Below are 19,048 nucleotides of genomic sequence, written 5' to 3'. Positions count from 1 at the left end.
GACGGTCCGGGAATCAGCATGTTTTTACATGCTTTTATGTAAAATGCATCTCTGGGTTATTTGTGGTGTTTTTACATGAGTAGAATGGGTGCTTTTATTTAAAATGCATCTCTGGGTTATTTGTGGGGCACAGGAATTCGTTCATTTCCCCCCCCCCAAAAAAAAAATATAGTCCGGCCCTCCACAAGGTCTGAGGGACAGTGGACCGGCCCCCTGCTGAAAAAGTTTGCTGACCCCTGCTCTACCCACTGAGCTCCATTCCCCCAAAGCCCACAAGCAGAGTAAGACAACAAGAACCACCCGCTGCTCCTGCAAACTGCCTCTGGACATGGAAGTTCCATCATGAATGGCCTCCTCTATGAATGCGTCTCCACCTTGGTCTCTGGCTACCCTTCCTCGTGATCTGACGCCACTTGATTTTGCAAGGAGCGGGGACTCCCTACCTCTCCAGGACACCCTTCCCAGCTGCAAACACCTGCAAAAGAAAAGGGCCTGCAGGAACCCACGGGCGGCAGTAGTGGGCACTGGCAACGTACCCGCGTGAAGGGGCTGGCGCTGTTGCCGGAACCAAATAACCCGCTGAAGCGGCTGGCAGCCCGGTTCTTCCACGTGTCGATGCCATTGCTGGGCAAGGAGGCGCTGGAGGGCTGCAGGGGGTCGTGGCTCGGGATGCTGGCGTCCCCCAAAAACTCGTTCATGTTCTTCCTTTGTCTTCCGGGGGCCTGCGAGGGACAAACAGGGGAAGGAGAGAGAAGTGAGAGGGATGGAGAACATAAGATTAGAATGCCGGAACAGGCCAAAGGGAGCCCAGAGTCTTGTTCTCACACTGGCCAACCGCAAGGGAAAGAAGGAAGAAGGACATGAGAAATTCTCGCCTCCTTCGGTTTCCCACAACTGGTATTCAGAAGCAGGGTGGATAAAAATCAATGATATTTAAAAAATTAAAAATCATATTTTTAAAATTTTAAATCGGTTTTTCATTATTATTTAAATTGGATTTATAAAATAAAATGCTTTTGGAGGAAAAATCTTTCTAAAGATAGTTTTCTAAGTGACATTATAGTCCAAAGGCTATTCATCAGGAAATAAGGATTTGTTTTAAGTTTTTTCATGTGTGCTAAAACTCACTCTAAGTTTTTTTAAAAATAAAAAATTGTTTAACCACATCAGTTAACAAACATGGATACATATGCTATAATGTTATTGTTTTAGTTAAATAAATTGTTTAAATTGTTATTAAGGAAGTGATTCTTTTTCTCCTTCCAATAAAGTACAGCAGAAAATTTCAGAATTATCTGTCAATGTATTTCTAATAGCATAACCAAATCAGTAATTTTTGATATAACTGTAAAAACTACTCTGAAAATTTATTATTCCAAAAATGAAACCTTTATCTGGTTGTAAATATTAAGATTATACCAGCAAGAATGAGCCTTTCTGTAAAAAATAAAATAAAAACGATTTAAATAAAGTCTTACTGACTAGTGATTTAAATCAAGTCTTACTGGCTGCCTCCGAAAAGAGGGTTGTCAGGAGAGGCAGAGAGCACCCTGGGGACGATGGAGCCTGTCCCCAAAACGCACAGGGGCATGGCAGCCGCCCATACCTTGAGGAGAAAAGAGAGCTGGAGGAGAGTGCAGAGAAACATCTTGCCCGGTTCTTGGTGCGCAAGCTAATGGCCAACTGCCTTTTCGTGACCCGGGCAAAAGAGCACAAATCCCAAAGCCTCTTGGCTCATCTCCATGCTATTCTAAGCCTGATAAGGACCTGCGCAATCACCCAGAATGCCCTCTACCCAGCCACAGGTGCTCTGCAGCGCCCCCAGGCCAGGATCTGGAGCAGGTAAGATCATCTCTAGATCTCTAGTCATTTAACATCTGCTTTTAAAGGTGTTTGAGATTTCTGCAGTGCACTAGATGAGCCTTGGTGTCCCTTCTACAGTTCTATGATTCTATCTCTTCTTCCTTCAGATATAGTGGAGGCAGCGGATTGACTACTAGGACGGTAATCCGAGCTGGGCTGTCAGCCCATAGGGATCCTTCTTTGGCCCATAGAGATTCTGGCCTGGCTTTCATATCTAAGCTGGCCAATGAGCGGCAAAAGCTGTCGGGAAGACAGAAGGCTGAACTCCCTGAGCTGAAACAAATACACCAGTCATGGTTGCCGCATCTAAAGAACCGCCCGAAATAATATATATATAACTTTTCACGTGTAACGTGGTCCACAGCTACTGCTGAAAAATTAGTTCAGAATTAAGTTAAACTAGGGGACAGACCAAAACAAAAACAAAAATATTCATTTTCAGCTACATGGCAAAGGTTTGTTTTATATACAAATAATTATAACCACATACACTCCAATATTTTTCCAATGAAAATAGGGACATCCTATTCCATAGCAACAACAACTATTATTATTATTATTATTATTATTATTATTATTATTGTTATTATTATTATTATTATTATTATTATTATTACCACCCCACCCAGCCACTCTGGGCAACTTTCCTTGCAGGGCTGCCGTCAGATGTCTTTAAAAGGTTGTATCCTTGGCTCATTGGTTGCATAACTCCAGACCCCAGCCACTCTAGGAGGCTTCCAACATATATAAAAACATTGTAAATCATTAAACATTTAAAAAAAAGTTCCCTATACAGGGCTGCCTTCAGATGTGTTCTAAAGGTAGCATAGTTACTTATCTCCTTGGCTCAGGGGTCACATAACCCCATACCCTCCAACACTTCTCTGATGAAAATAGTGACATCCTATGGAAAAGTGAGACATTCCAGGATCAAATCAAAAACTGGGACAGCTTCTGTAAATCCAGGACTGTCCCTGGAAAATAGGGGCACTTGGAGGGTCTGTCCTGTTCAAAAGCCTGCTGTGAAATTTGCTACTATTTGGAATTCTTACTGACGTTTCAAGTTTCAGATGAGAATATCATAAGACCTGAAGGACAAGATCCTGGTAATTATAAATCACAAAATTGTACAGTTGGAATGGTTTTCCAGCCCAACTCTGTGCAATGCAGAGATCACAGCTACAGAATCCCTGACAGATGACCACCCAACCTCTGCTTAAAACCTCAATAAAACCAAATCTTAAACAAAACATTACTACTTCCCAACAAGAATAATATTATCTTTTCCAGGGATTGTGAACCGAATGACCGAAATTTGCGTTTTGTGCAAATACGCAAGTGGTTTCCCCCCTCCCCCGAAAAAATGTCCTAAGGTCCAGACTCTGGCTCTCCCCTGGGCAGAAGGAGAATAGGACTTAAACCCACAAATCCTGCAAGGGCCAAACCATCTGCAGGAGTGCCAGACTGCCACCCCAAAACCTTTTCCCCCTGCCGCCAGAGCAGAAAAGGATCCTTGTGTCTGACAGACTCACCTTATAGCCAAAGCCTCTTGCTCTCTGCCCTGGGAAGAATCCCAAGGAACGAAAGCACAAAGGCAGACAAGGAAGGGCCAAGAGCCTGGCTCCCTCCAGCTGGCTGGTGAGCAGGGAGGCGAAGAGAAGGCTGTTCGCCTTGAATCAACACTCTGTTCGCCGCCTGCCTTCGCATTAATTGCATCGCTGAGAGGAGCTTGCCGGGCACCCTGGAGATGGGACATTCCTGGGCTCCCTCGGCGCCTCTCCCTACTCCCCCCCCCCCTCCAGAGATCGGCCAGTTCTGAACATTTCTCCTCTTCTCCATCACACACGGCCCTCTTGGCTTGGAGGATGGCACAGGATAAAATATCTCTGGTGAGGAGGCTAGTTCCCGCAGGACTTTTGAGATGGTGCAAATGTTCCCTCCAGGTGGAACCAGGCAGACATTTTCTTTATAGGAGAGCCAGAAGTGGATTTGCCGCTTTCCAAGCTGCAAACGATCCCACTTTCTCTCCCCCATCCAATCACTTCACGCCAAGGCAATTTTTTTGGTTTGCTTTTTTTGTACCTTAGGGCCCCCTTCGCAAGGAGAATCTGTTGCAAAACTGGGTCCAAAATAACTGCCGAAGCAGCAGCAGCAGCAAAACGATATTCGTTGCCTGCTAAAAGCATCCATTTCATAATTCACCACACCAGCACAAATCATGCAATTAACCAGCAGATCATATCAGAAGAAATTCTCTACCTTGTTTCCACAGCTCATGATTAGCCACTGAAAAAGTTAGGATTAAGTTTCCCATTTTTAAAGATCTAGGGAGGGGGCCTTCCTGATGTTTTATGGGAATCGAATTCCACAGAAAGGGGGTCACCACTGTGAAGGCACTGTTTCCTGTGCCCTTCAACCTAACTGCCTTTTCGGATGGGTAGCTAAGCATCATCTATGGAAAAGATTGGAAGTTGCAGGCAGGTTGTATGTGCAAGCAGAGGTTCAAGTAACCCAGTTCCCTACCCCGCATTCAGGTCATGAAAGGTCATCACCAGCGCTGTAAATTGGGTCCAGTGCAATTGGAATAGTCTCACTTAGATTCCAACCAGATGGGCTCAACCAGGTACCTGGCAGCTTCTACTCCTGTTGATGTTTCTGAGTCGTCTTCAAAGGCAGCCCCACATAGAGCGCATTACAGTAATCCAGCCTGGATGTCACCAGGGCATGGATAACCAAGGCACAAGGTCACTGTCTTCCTTCTGAGAGTGAGATGAATTGCTCTTCTATTTAAATCACAGTAACCATTTCTAAATTTGCATCTATACGTACCTATGCATTTACATCTACCCTATACGAAGCATTTTTCAGAATGGCAGTTTGCATTCTGAATAATGCATAGGAATCATTGCAGAAGGAAGATAATAATAAAACGCAAAGCAGCAGCAACTGCACGTTTATTCAAAATACCATTAAAACTGCTTAGTTTAATTAATTCTACAAGACTGATGAATTTGATCAAGTGAGTCCCGCTTTTCAAAGTCTGATAGTCATTTATACCTCCAGTGCCCTCCCCGCTGCCCCCTTGCCTTTTGGTGCCCCCTAGGTGCCCCACAGAAGGGACGCGGGTGGCGCTGTGGTCTAAACCACAGAGCCTAGGGCTTGCCAATCAGAAGGTCATGGTTCGAATCCCCACGACAGGGTGAGCTCCCATTGCTTGGTCCCTGCTCCTGCCAACCTAGCAGTTCGAAAGCCCGTCAAAGTGCAAGTAGATAAATAGGTACCACTCCAGCAGGAAGGTAAACGGCGTTTCCGTTCGCTGCTCTGGTTCGCCAGAAGTGGCTTAGTCATGCTGGCCACATGACCTGGAAGCTGTACGCCAGCTCCCTCGGCCAGTAAAACGACATGAGCGTAGCAACCCCAGAGTCGTCCGCGACTGGACCTAACGGTCAGGGGTCCCTTTACCTTTAGGTGCCCCCCAGGGGGTGGTACCACCCACTTTCGGAACAACTGTACTAGCATACACCAAATGTTCTGCAAATAGGTACCATCTTTTTGGACAACGTGTAAGCATCGCATATGCTAATGCCAGATCTTTCATTTGAAATGTTAAACATAGTCCTGTGGCATCCCAAAAAAGTGTGCTATATTGATTTTGCAACAAAATCAATACAACAGGAAACAAACCCCAACCGAAGCAAAGACCGTTGACTGAGTCGCATGGCATCTTGAAGAGCGCCACATTTATGTAGTCACATTTATTGGGCTGCGGCTGACATTGGGCGGGAGAAACATCGATGTGTGGCAATCAAAGCAACAGAGCGGCAAAATGCCGAGAGCAGAGAAGGCAGCTGCTGAGGCAGGTCCCTCAGCAGAGACGAAAGCAGCAAAACCTCAAAATAACCAGATTGAAAACCAGAGGACCTTGAGGAAAAACCTTCCGGTAAAGCTCTTCCCCTTCGCCACCGAGAACTTAGCCACGAGAGCACCAGCTGAGACTCCCCAGGAAGAGCCCCCATGAACACGGGGTGTCACACCAGACACCTCCATCCCCAAGTTTCCTGCCTCACCTGTCTCTAGGAAGGTCTCTCCCTCCATCCTCATTCCTCCCCTGAAATATGCAAATAGATCGGGCCAGTTTGGGTGCTAGAGAAGTATTGCCCCAGGGGTTGCGGTGGGGGTGGGAAGAGAGAGAGAGAATGCCAAGCCTTACCCCAAGGGTGCAGCAGCAACTTCCAGGATCAGGGCCTTGCAGCTCAAAGGCGTCCAGCAGACAGAGACCCAACACTGCTCATCTGCAAGCTACTGCAGCCTTTGCAGCAGCAGTTCTGCAGACCTGTAGGGGATATCACCATTGCCCACCCCCCAGTGCCTCAATGTGGAGGAGGAGGAGGAGGAGGAGGAGGAGGAGGAGGAGGAGGAGAGAGGCTCCAGCACACTCTCCCTCCTCCGGGCCCACGGAGCAGCTGGGACAAACAACTGGATCCCCAAGGTCACCTTACTGCGCGATGCAGCTCACCCCGGGTGACAGGGTGGCTGCCCTCAGGGCCAGCTGAGCCCGGCAGCTGACAGGGAGACAATGCACCTCAAAGGCTGGAGGCCTTTCCCAGCCGGTCCCCCCACAGCCCCTCTCCTCTCTTTGTTCCAGGCCCTGTGGGGGTGGGAGGGCTGTTTCCCCCAAACGGGGACCCCCCCCTCCCCTGTGAAGCCGCCTCCAGTGCTTGGAAGCAGAGCAGTTTGGACGCAAAGGCAAACACGGGGTCCGGATGCTTTGAGCGCATTCAAGAGATGCACGACAGGCGGTTCATGTGAATTATACTCAGAGCAGATGCAGTGAAACTAATGGGCATGGCTGCCTCATTATTATTCTTAGTTAAGTTTATTATTAGTCACTTTTCTTTCTTTTACAAAAGCAACTCAGCTTAGGGACATAAGGAGAGCTCGCTGGATCGGGCGAAAGGCGCCCTCTACTCACAACAGCCAACCAGATACCTCTTCTGGGAACTCCATAAGCAGGCGGAAGAGCCGGATTCCTTCTGTGGCTTCACAGAACCATAGAACTGTTGAGTTGGAAGAGACCCTGGGGGTTATCTAGTCCAACCCCCTGCAGTGCAAGAATAACCACCCAGGGTGGCTGGGGAAACCCAGCCAGATGGGCGGGGTATAAATAAAATTATTATTATTATTATTATTATTATTATTATTATTATTATTATTTTCCTCCTTCTTTCCCCCAATGTGGGGCTTGAGCCCATGATCCTGAGATTAAGAGTCTCATGCTATTCTAGCAGTCTCCAGCAACTTGCATTCAGAAGCACTACTGTCTCTGACTGTGGAGGCAGAGCATAGCCCTTGTGGGTGGTAGCATAGCCCTTCTCCTCCATGAATTTGGCTAAGTCATTTGGGGCTGACAATTTCACATATTGTTTTATTACAGTGGATGCTCGGGTTGCAAATGTGATCCGTGTGGGAGACACATTTGCAACCTGCAGCATTCGCAACCCGCAGCGCCGCGTCTGCGAATGCGTGGGTCGCGATTCGGTGCTTCTGCACATGTGCAAAGCGTGATTTAGTGCTTCTGTGCATGCATGAGTGCCGAAACCTGGACATAACCCATTCCGGTACTTCTGGGTTCGGCACGGTGTGCAACCCCAAAACAGGCAACCTTAAGCATCTGTAACCTGAGGTATGACTGTATTAAGTTGTCAATCTTTATCCCGAAAGGAGATAAACCTTAATGATAAACAAAATAATGAAAAGCCTTACAGGGTTGTTGCAAGGATTACAATGAAGCGTGCATATAAGTATTATGCGCAGAGAATATACACATTTCGTATGAAGCTTGCACACACACAGTTCAAAGTTTGAATGCTCTGCATGTTTACCCTTAAAGAAACTGAAAGTGCAAAGAATAAATTAGTCCACCCAGGATAAGAGGAAAGAGGAAGGATCTCCTTCGCTCCCCCCACCACCCCAGAAATTGGCTGCTGCCCAAGGCCATTATATAACAAAGGGAAGAGGAAGAGGCCAGGAAAGTCAACCTGGTTTCCCCCCTTGTTTCCCCGAATAGCAAGAAATAATCGAAACTGGCGGTCAAAGGTCCACACTCCTGCCAGCTTGCAAAGATCTTCCTGCCACCATGGATTCCTGGTATTGACGAAATTTCTAGTGCTCAGGGTAGACTGGCTAGTGACTGGCTCCAGCTGGAGCCCAAATCCGGTGCATTGTTTCTAACTCTTGAAATTTCAAAACAACCCTGAGATCCAAAAGCTCCTGTTTTTATAGGCAGAGCGGATCCATTTTTGAGGTGCATGCGCATGAAGAGGAGGAAGAAGATTAATGAACTATGGGAAATATGAAAATGACAGTCGCCCATCCTATCAGAGGAGCTGCCAGCACCACTAAGAACATAAGAAAAGCCTGCAGGAACAGGACAAAGGAGGCTCATTGAGCCCAGCATCTTCTTCTTGCAACAGCCAACCAGGTGGCTGTGGGGAACCTGCAAGCACAAGAACACGCTCTCCCCTCCTGCTGCTTCCAGCAGCTGGCAAACAGCCTTCGACAGCCTTCTCCTCCATGTATTTGTCCAATCCTCTTTTAAAGCCATCTTAAAGGTAAAGGGACCCCTGACCATTAGGTCCAGTCGTGGACGAGTCTGGGGTTGCGCCGCTCATCTCGCTTTATTGGCCGAGGGAGCCAGCGTACAGCTTCCGGGTCATGTGGCCAGCATGACTAAGCCGCTTCTGGCGAACCAAAGCAGCGCATGGAAACGCCGTTTACCTTCTCGCCAGAACGGTACCTATTTATCTACTTGCACTTGATGTGCTTTCGAACTGCTAGGTTGGCAGGAGCTGGGACTGAGCAACGGGAGCTCACCCCATCGTGGGGATTCGAAGCGCCGACCTTCTGATCAGCAAGCCCTAGGCTCTGTGGTTTAACCCACAGCGCCACCCGCATCCCAACAAACCATCTTAGCTGGTGGCAATTCCTGCCTCCTTCCATAGTTTTAAGCGTTCACCATACAAATAATTGCGCCCAACATCCTGCTGCACCCGAACACCCACAAGTTCTAGTGTTGAGAGAGGGTCCACATCCTCCACTTGAGAATCAGCTGCCCTGTTCCTTTCAGAACCACCCGTCCTCCTCTCTCACTCCCAGCTGTTCCCTTGAGATCCCTCCTCTCTGCCCAGGACAACTCACACTCGGCCGCCGTTTCTCTCCAGTGCCAGGCCCATCCCCAGGTTCTGTTGGACCCCATCGCTGTCTTTTCAGGGAGTGTTCTTGCAACCCAGGGCACTCTTCCTCCTTGACACCTGGGGCCCCTCCAGACCTCACCGCCTCTTGACAAACTGCAGGGTCAGCCAGCTGAGAATTATATATCTTGATCCTGGAGGCAACAAATCCTGGGGCCACAGATGGCTGGCTGTCTCTCTGCGGCTCTCTGCCAGGGGGCTCGTCAGGGAAACGGAAGAAGCGGATAAGATGGGAGGTCCTGGGTGGGCTGAGATGAGTGGGGACATTCCATGTGGTCCATCTGGGGCTCAGCATGTCCACAAGGCGAGGCTGCGAGGCTGTTGCTGCCTCCGAACCATGTCAGGCCGAGAGAGGATGGGGTGAGGGACCAAAGGAGCCCTTTCCCCCTGAGATCAGTTCCAGCTCTTCAATCCCAGCACAGAGGCCAAAGCAGGCAGCAGATCGGCTCCAAAGGTTTCCAAGTCTGGTTAGCCATGGAGAGAAACTGCATCCTACTTGAGAGGCTGCCCAAGACCACAAGCTGGATGGGGGTGAGGTTTCCAAGCTCACCTCCGAGGCAGGCTGGCAGGCAGCTTGGCACAGCCGCACGCAGGAATCCAAAGATCAGGGAAGGAGCTATAGGGGCCGGGCCAGCCCAATAGACAGCTGGCAGGGCGGGGTGGCTGGATGGGGCTCAGAGTGCAAGAAGCAGCTGCAAGCTGCTCTGCAAAAACCTGAGCACCACAGCCCAGTCTCCCCCTGAAACTTTGGGAAAAGAGGGTGCGCAGCAGGGAAGGTGTGGGTCCCAATTGGAACCCCTTCCCCTAATACGCATTTGCTTATGGAGCAGGAGTGGGGAGGAGCTGAAGTAGGGGAAATGTGTGAAACGGGAACAGATCTCCGTATCATTGGAGCCGAGACAGGAGAGGCTTGCTTGTGGACTTTGTAGAGATATTTGGCTGCCCACTGTGGGAAGCTGGCACTGGACTAGAGGGACATTTTGTTCCAATCCAACAGGACTTCCTTCATGTCCCTAAAGCGCAGCTTTAAGAACATTGAACGATGGCTACTAGACATGATAGCTAGATGGAACGTCTGTGTTCAGAGGCGGTCTACCTCAGAATTCCCAGGTTTGCAGAAGGAGCAAAAAATAAATAAGAAGCCTAGGGGGTATACACCCCACCCCGAAAAAGCAGCCCTATGAGGATTGAGAGTCCAGAGAAGTCACAGAGTATTGAATATCAGTTGGTAAGGTAAAACAAAAAGGGGGGGGGAGAGAGGGAGAGAAAGATAGAAGTGTCCCGACTGAGTCTCTTGGGTCTTGACAGTTTGTAGGATAAATCTGGCTGGCTGGCAGGCCAGAACCCTGAACAAAAGCACAAGCAGGAGAGAGGAGTAAGCACTGCAACATTTTCTTGCAGAGCTCACTTCTTCTCAGTTTTCCCTATGCTCACTCAAAAGTGCCCAACGCTTTAGTGGCATTGCCTTAGGGAAGGTGCTCCAATGCCCTAAATCCTATCTTCTTATGATCCTGATTTGTTTGTTTGTTTATTAAGTTAACCAATAGAACAGCTTTAACTGAAACAGAACAGAACTTCAGACGCATGATTAAGCCTTTCTTGCTCCAGCAGACATTCCAAGGTTATGTTTGGATTTATGATAGGTTTTTTTATTGTTGTCACTGTTTTAACATCCCAGTTCCTGTTTTTTTTTTATGTACACTGCTTAGCATTGCAAATGATTAAGCGGTACAGATGTGTCTTAACGAGATAAAACAGAGTGAGGGGTTGGGTGTTGTGCACCCTGTTTCGTACACACACGTGCACAAACAGTGTCCCGCAAAATCAAGGCTAAGAAGATCCTTCCAGCACAGCATCCAGTTTCCAACAGTGGACAGCCAGAAAAGGTGTCCCCAGGAAGCCCACAGGCAGGCATCTAGGAAGACAATTGTTGCCTGCTGCAAAACACACACACACACACACACACACACACTTAGCTTCTGGTACTCAAAGGTACACACAGTGAGAATGCAGACCTTGTGCTTCCTCCCAATTCCTTCATCACTCTTCTGACGACAGCCAAGCAGAGGAGAAATGACATAAGAGTGGCTGGGGCAACCCAGTCAGATGGGGAGGGTTTAAAAAATAACATTATTATTATTATAGAATAGGACGTCCCTATTTTCACTGGAGAAACGTTGGATGGTATGGGTGTTTCTTGTGGGCTTCCCAACAGGGCACCTGGTTGGCCACTGTGACACCCAAAAGCCTCCTCTGCCATGGCTTCATACAAATCCAGGATTCTGCTGAGGCACTATAAATCCTCCAATGGGGACTGGGTGATGACAGCCTTACATTTTTATGTATATAGGGAGATATCGCTGAAGGTTCTTTTGCCCCAACAATGGGGGACCTGGTTCCTGTATGCTTCTGAATGGCATTTGCCAGAAGCCACAAAAGGGAAAGTTGCTCTTGTGTTTGGGTCCTGCTTATTATCAGCATCATTATTATGTATACGAACATAAGAAGAATCAGATGGATCATGCCACTGGCCCATCTTAGTCCAGCATCCTGTTCTCACAGTGGCCACCCAGTTGCTTCTGTGGGAAACCCACAAGCAGGATCCGAACACAGGAGCCTTCTCCACACACCTGTTCTGTCTCCAGCAACTGGTATTCACAAGCATTGCTGCCTCCAACTGTCATCATGGCTAGCAGCCATCAACAGCCGTCTCCTCAAAGAATTTGTCTAATCCATCTTGGTTGGTGGTCATCACTGCCACCTGTTGGAGTGAGTTCCACAGTTTAACAAACCATGTTTGTCTGTCCCAAACCTCCCAACATTCAGCTTCACTGAATGTCCGTGAGTTTTAGTGTTGGGGGTACGGACGTCTTTCAAGCCACTTTTATAAACTTACTTGCCTTTTCTCTAAACAGTCCCTAATCCTACCACCTTTCCTCACCTGGGAGCTGCTCCATTCCTTCAATGTGTTACGGAAATTACAGGGGGGGGCACATCTTTAAAGTTGTTAAATGTTTCAAATATTATGCACAAATGTACCCTTTTGACTTGATAGCTCAGGGAAGTTACCTAGCTTTAAAAATCATATAAAATCAACTCCTTTGCCAGTTTCCTTCATTCCACCACCAATTTGCTTAATTGGCCAAGGACTTGGAAATCACTTGGTCTCCGCCATAATCCCTCAGGCAGGAGGTCACATACTCACAGAAAGGTACTCATAGGTGTCAATCGCTGGGCAAAGGCACTCCTCCGGACTTGCCCAGGTGGCAGACTATGCAAACCAAAGTTTTACTGTCCCTTTGTAGTAGGTGCTTAGAATCTATTTCCCAATACATATCCTGTATCCCCCTGTTGCCCCAACACATTCCTCCTATGTTAATCATGTATAACCCTCCCCTTTTCTGATGTAGCAATGATGTAGTGAAGATGCTTAATGAACTGTATGCTGGGATAAGATAGGAACTTTTAAAAGTCCTTGTCACCCCATCCTCAGGGTTCAAAACTCCTCTTTGAACCTGTTGCGCAATAAACTTTGGTCTACAGATATTTGCTCCTGTTGGTGGCTGGACTCCTTCCTTTATTCTGCAGGGACCCGCGGGCAGACGAGCTGGGTGAATGAGCAGCCTCACACCTTAGATTTTCGTAACAGATGGCTATTGCAGGAATGCAACACACAAAAACATCTCTCACCGACTTTGAGAAATCTCCTACAAAGCAAGAGCCACACAGGCATTGGCCTGTTGGGTTTTTCCCGCTTGGGCCAAGCAGCTAAGATTTGGGAAAGGCATAGACTTCCGAGTAACACATTCAGAAGTCAGAGCCGCACCGGCATGCAAATTTGCATCCTTAACTAAAGAGCAACTTATACAAAATGAGGTGGCGTAAGGAAACATTATTCAGAATGTTATCACAGGGTTGAAGTTTCTTCTCATTAATAGATTACTTTATGGCCTACCGATGCTGTGGCACAGATGGCTCTCAATATATTATTTCTGGACACTGGAGCAGCAGGCAAGAAAGGAAGTGGAACCATAGAATCACAGAATCATAGAGCTGAAAGGGACCCCGAAGGGTCCTTGGGGTGAAGGAATTGCAACTAAAGGATCCTTGGCAGGTGGGCAGCAAACCTCTCTTTTAAAGATTTCCAATGAACTTCCTGAGGTCATCCATGGCACTCTCAAATGGCTCTTACCCTCAGAAAGCTCCTCCTAACATTTAGTCGGAATCTCTTTCCTTGCCATTTGAGTCCATTGGTTCAGTTCCTCCCCTCTGGAGTGGTAGAAAACAAGCTTGCTCCATCTTCTGTGTGAGAAGCCTTCAGACAGTTGAAGATGACGAGCAAGTGCATGATGGGTTTGGAACAGAACCGTTTATTTTAATGTGCACCTGCCTCGTTTCATGTAACGTGGGAGGGCTGATTTTTACAACAAAAGGGGCAATGAGGAGGGGGCACAAATTCTTCCCCAACTATGGTTCACACTCAGGTCTTCCCTTTCCCAGGACTGCCAAGGAGTCAGTGTTTGAGAATGGCTATCTATCATCTCTGTTTTTCTTTCACTGTTAATTTTTAAGCTGGTTTTATGGCAGGATATAACTGTATTTAATTGTTACTCTTTTTCCCCCCTGAGCCTCCTTGAGTGGTTCCAGAGTAGAAGGATGTAAGGGGGAAAGAGAGAGCGAGCAGAAAGGATATACAGCCAGTTTGGTGTAGTGCCTAGAGTGTCAGACTTGGACCTGGGAGACCAGGGTTCAAATCCCCACTCGGCCAGGAAGCTCAGTAGGTGATATTGGGCAACTCATTGCCTCTCAGCCCAACCTACCTCACAGGGTTGTTGTGGAGATTCAATAAGGAGGGCTGAACAATGTGTGCCCTTGGAGAGAAAAATGGGATATAAATCAAATAAATAAATAAAACCTATGGATAGACTTAGAAGCAATGCGGTTTGGGTGGTGAGAGAAGGATCTTCAGTCCTTTCCTGTTGGGGGACATTTTTCCTGGTTTGTTTGTCTGTTTGCTTGTTTTAAACCAGAGCGCACCACCTCCCCATTTAATATGGGATGGGGCAAACCTAGGCTTCAGGTAGCAAACACTGCACCCATCTCGGGTTCTGGTGGCACCTGGGCGCAGGGCTTGAGACACAAGGTTTCTCTGCTGCCTTAAAATCTAATCAAGATCAGCCGCATGACGTGATAATCTGGAGTCTGGTGAGCTCCCTGCGTAGCAAAGGCTCTGATCCCATTAGCACTCATTAAGGGACAGTTGCTTGCCTTGACTACCTGCTGTTACAAATAAACACCCTGCGCACGCACCCAACACTTGCTCTAAGCTCCTCTGCAGTTCTGCCTGCCATTAGACCCATCTGCACATACTGTGGATGTCTCCCTGCCCTCTGCGCTGCTTGTCGAAAAGGGTACCAGCCAGTGGTGGAGCAAGCCGACTGGGTGCCCGGGTGGAGCGGGGGGGGGCCAGAGGCACGTGGGGGCTGCAGGGGCGGGGCGAGCCACCTGCAGGGCTCCGAGGAGTCTGCCTGCCTCCTCTCCCTCAGCTGCCCTACAGCTGAGATGGGGGCAGCAGGCGGACCTTTTCGGCAGCAGAGCCTGCGTGTGCCCAAGCCACCACGTCACTCCCAGGAGAGACGCGTGGGTCGGGCGCACTGCAGCCCCATGGTGAGTGCCGCCCAGGATCTGTCACCCACCTTAGTGGTGGCACCCAGGGCAGAGCGCACCCCTGTTGCTCCGCCCCTTGTACCAGCCACCACAGCAAGCCAGGAGGGATGCTGAGTGACCAGAGAAGCCCCCTCCCCTGGCTCACATCCTCTGCCAGTGGCGTAGAGGGGGGGCACAGGGGCAGTTGCCACTGGCACAAAATTTGTTAGGGGTGCAAAATTTGAATACCTGGTGCTGCCTCAATACAGCTGTGAGCTTCCATCACTGGGCTCCACTGAAAACAGCTTCTCCACGTGAACCAGGAAGTGACCTCTCCAGATAACAGAATGGTTCTTCTTTTCTTATCTCCGTGGGTGATACAGTTGAATGCACATGTGGACTCTGTCCATTTCCCTCCCTCCCACCACCACCACCCTCCGTACGGCCCTGGGCGCTGGCAATCCACGCTACACCACTGTCCTCTGCCACTGATGGGCTGCATCTCTCAGATGCCAAGCAAGCAACAGACAAGTGGATATGGGACGATGCAGCCGTGTAGGGAACCCCAGCCTTAATATTTCCACCCAGACATTGCTGGATGAGAACCTAAGAGGGACCACTGATGGGAATGGGGTGGTTTGGACTTCCACAAAGCAGACAGGTTACAATGAGGGTGAACTAACTAATTACAACCAAATAATAAGGGGAAAGGCTATTGAGGAAGTGGGAAGGGGGTGGAGGCTATTGATGGCAACTAGCCATGACTGATAAGCTGCGCCTTCGTAGTCGGAGGCAGAAATGCTTCCGAATACCAGTTTCTGGAAGCCATAGGAAAGGAAGAGTGCTGTTGAGCTCAGATCCTGATTGTGGGCTTCCCAGCAGAGACATCTGGTTGGCCACTGTGAAAACAGGGTGCTAGACAAGATGGATCATAGGCCTGATCCAGCAGGATCTTCTTAGGTCCTAACGAATACAGGAACCACAGCAAGGGGGTGAATCAGCCAAGTTCCTCCACATGCGCACTGAGGCACCCCAGAAACATACTGGGAAAGTTCAGCTCAGCTGACATTTGAAGGCGACCCTCCGCAATCGACACTTCCTGAAGCGCTACAGAAAGCGAAACACAGCCACCCTTTGAAATTTGCACTTCTCCAAATTTCATGGCGCTCCAAATGACACATATTATGTGTCAGGAGCAGGTGCGTTGAAAAGCAGCGTACAGAACTGCATTACGTTAGGGGAAACGGCTTGCACAAATATATCCATTTTGACAGATCCATCCACTCCTCCCAAGGAGCAGAGCCACGCCTAGAGTCTTGCTCCAATGCCGCATGAGGCACGGAAGGCGATCTGTCACGCTGAGTGACACACGACTCTCTCGTGCAAAACAGACAAAGGCTCAGACATGCATGAGAGGATGGCATGCCTTGTGTCTGCCTCCTTGCCCGGACATCCCTGACACACTCACAGCCACATCTAGGCACGGACGGCAAACAACTCGTTTCCTCCTGACACAAGCCGGACCGCCCCTCTGCTATACTGTGCCGTCAACACAAACACACACGTGCCGCAGGAAAATCTCAGCAGCGTCAGGATGCCAAAGGAAGCAAGAAGAAGTATGGGAAGGCTGAAAACAGGACCTGGGCAGCAGTAGTGAAGCCAGGCACCTCTTGCCATGTCTTTACTTGGTATCTCGATTTGCAGACTGCCCTCCATCACTGAGAATGATCCCAGGGCCAAGAGCAGCCTCTGGCCCATGGGAATCGTGTTGCGCCTCCAGCCCTGCAATGGTGCTTACCAGATTTTTTTTGGGGGGTGTGCACTAGCCAAAGCACCAGACTAGCTACTGGAATGCGCCCGAAAAGGCCTAACCTAACTGCTGCCCCCCTACTGCCCTGTTGGGAGGGTGGCAGTGCAAGACCATTACTCCTGCCCAGGGTCAGTTTCCAGAATATCATAAAACCAAAATGTACATTTGTCAGAAGTCACTTTTGGGAACTCCCTGCTGGGTACAGCCAGGTGCCTTTGCTGTACCTAAGGCAGCAGGCAGCACACAGATCACAGAGTCACAGTCTTCCCTGCAACAGGGAGATGGATTGCATTTCTACTTAAATTATAGTGATCATTTCTAAATTTGCATCTAGGCATATGTGTATAGATTCATAAGAAATCAATTGTTTAGTGTGGCTTTCATGATGTGCTTAACTATCTTCTTTTTTTTTAATGAGTTCCCTACTTTTGATTGTTTACATCCTTGGCATCGCTCCTATGTTTCGTTGATTTCAATTGATGTTCTTCTTGTTTGCACCTTTTTTTTAGTTTTTTATTTATACTTTTCAAATTTATACATTTCATTAGTTTTACAATCAATTTCACATTTCAAAATTTGACTTCCTTCCCCTTCTTTCTGCAGTTCCTTAAATTTTATTTTTCAATATCTTTGGCATATCCAAATTCATTTGACTTGCTCAATTATCTACTGTAAATATATACTGTTATAAGACTGCAGGTTATCTGGTTTGCACTTTTGACTCTGCATTGCTATTGATAAACAAATTCTTGCTGACAAACGAACAAGAAACCTTGCTTGGTTTTATATTGCTCGGGTTTTTGCCTTAGCACAAACATTATGAGATGGAGCAGCGCAAGTTGCAGACCCACAGGCTTCCTCGATCTCAAGGGCAGGGTCCCTACTCCTGTCCACCCCATCCCTTTCCCCCTACTCACCAGGATGTCGCTACTCTCCCTCCGAAGCGACAACTGCTCCAGGCGGTCGAGAGAGGGGGTGCTGGGGAAGGACGGGCCGGTGCCCGCAGGACGGAGGATAGGCAAACTCAGCGACTTGAAGTCCTTCACCGCCTGCTCCACTTTGAGTTCATCCCCAGGTTTGGCTGCAATGCAGAAGAGGAGGCCATGGGACAGGTCTGGAGGGCAATTCTGGACAGAATGGTCCCTCTCATATTGCCAAAGAGGCTTTCCCAACCTAGAGCCCTCTGGATGGGTTGGACGGCATCTCCCATCAGCCTCAGGAGAGACACGCAGCAGCCTACCTTTCACACGAAGGTAATGTCCTCCAAACCGGTAGGCCTCAAAGTTGAGTGAAAGGGGGGTGTTGGACTGGTCCAGGTAAATGTCCACTTTAGACAGGTCGATTCCCTTCCTCTCAAAAACCGGCAGCAGCACTTCACTGGGTTTTAAAAGAAAAGAGAGAGAACCAGTAAGTGGCGCTGCCTGTTAATCGATGTGTTGGAACCAGCTTGGGCTCAGAATGCCTGGAAGGCCATAGCTCCCAATGCAAACCTGCCTGGGTGCTGAGATCATCGGGGCAGCACCTTCTCTTGGTCCCATCAACACTAGAGGCATGGCCAGCAGTGAGATGAGAAAGTGCCTTTTTTGTGGTGGCTCCTAAATTGTGGGATTCCCTCCTCAAAGAGGGCGGACTGGCTCCCTCCTTGTTATCCTTCTGCTGACAGGCTACAAAGACCTTCCTGTTCAGATAGGTGTGACCTTGGGGCCAGTTACTCACTCTCAGCTTAACCTACCTTTGTTTCCCCACACCCATTTCCAAGCAGAGCGGTCAGAACTTCAGCAACAGAACTAGTCAGGCCTTTGCGCTCCGAACATCAGGTGTTGGGAGCAGGTTAGGATCCTGCACTGAACTGATGGGCTCAGGATTGCTGGAGCTGCTTCCAGATGAGGCCTTGGACCCACAGCTTTCCTGGGCTCCCAAACACGAGTGAAGCCCCTGCCCAGCTTGCACCCCAGGCTAAGCTGCTCTCTGGCCTCCTTACCCCAGGGACTTCTTCTTCATGGCTGGCACAATCTCCGTCTCAATGTCCACGTTCAGATCAAACTTCAAGGTGAAGCATTCCTTGCTAGGGTCCTGCGGGAGAAACGCAGGAGCATGTTGGCCAGAATTCAAAACAGTCGCCAGGCCTCTGTCCCCTCCAATTTCTTAGCGCATGGAGGAGGACCACCAGGGCACATTCCCACCCCTCTGTAGGGCATCCAAATAGGCCTCTGTGACTTCTAGGGTCCTGCGCAGGATGAGGCCAGAACCAGTTCCCAGGGTTTCGGAGTGAAAGCAAGGTGCAGTCATGGAATGAGCGCAAGTGGCCTCCTTACGTCAGTGTGTCTCCTGCGAGCCTTCTTCTTTGGCAGCTTCAAGGCTGAGCTCTTCCTGTCCCTGAAACAGACCAGTCAGCAGACAGAAGGGAGTTAGAAGGTCCCCCTCATATTGCCCCATAACAGCAAGGGAAGGCAGGCACAGCTTTCCCCTCTGATGCAGG

The 19,048-nt window shown here is 48.9% G+C and overlaps 1 protein-coding gene across 5 annotated transcripts in view; it reads right to left on the bottom strand.

Annotated features, from left to right (window-relative positions):
* PLEKHG5 (pleckstrin homology and RhoGEF domain containing G5) overlaps window positions 1-19,048 on the bottom strand; it is a 101,640-nt gene that overhangs the window by 21,537 nt on the left and 61,055 nt on the right. For 4 of the 5 annotated variants that reach the window (XM_077931447.1, XM_077931448.1, XM_077931446.1 and 1 more), the window contains 5 exons: window positions 18,885-18,945; window positions 18,551-18,642; window positions 17,810-17,946; window positions 17,487-17,650; window positions 537-722 (listed from right to left, as the gene is read on the bottom strand). In XM_077931447.1, coding sequence (XP_077787573.1) covers window positions 537-722; window positions 17,487-17,650; window positions 17,810-17,946; window positions 18,551-18,642; window positions 18,885-18,945 — 640 coding nt within the window. Of the gene's footprint in view, window positions 1-536; window positions 723-9,060; window positions 9,643-17,486; window positions 17,651-17,809; window positions 17,947-18,550; window positions 18,643-18,884; window positions 18,946-19,048 lie in introns of those variants that run through there. The other variant, XM_077931450.1, reaches the window with a different exon arrangement.

The sequence above is a fragment of the Podarcis muralis genome, chromosome 7, assembly GCF_964188315.1.
Source record: "Podarcis muralis chromosome 7, rPodMur119.hap1.1, whole genome shotgun sequence".
Classification (NCBI taxonomy): domain Eukaryota; kingdom Metazoa; phylum Chordata; class Lepidosauria; order Squamata; family Lacertidae; genus Podarcis; species Podarcis muralis.
The sequence above is the reverse complement of the archived record's forward strand: the minus strand, read 5'-3'. Positions and strand labels throughout refer to the sequence as shown.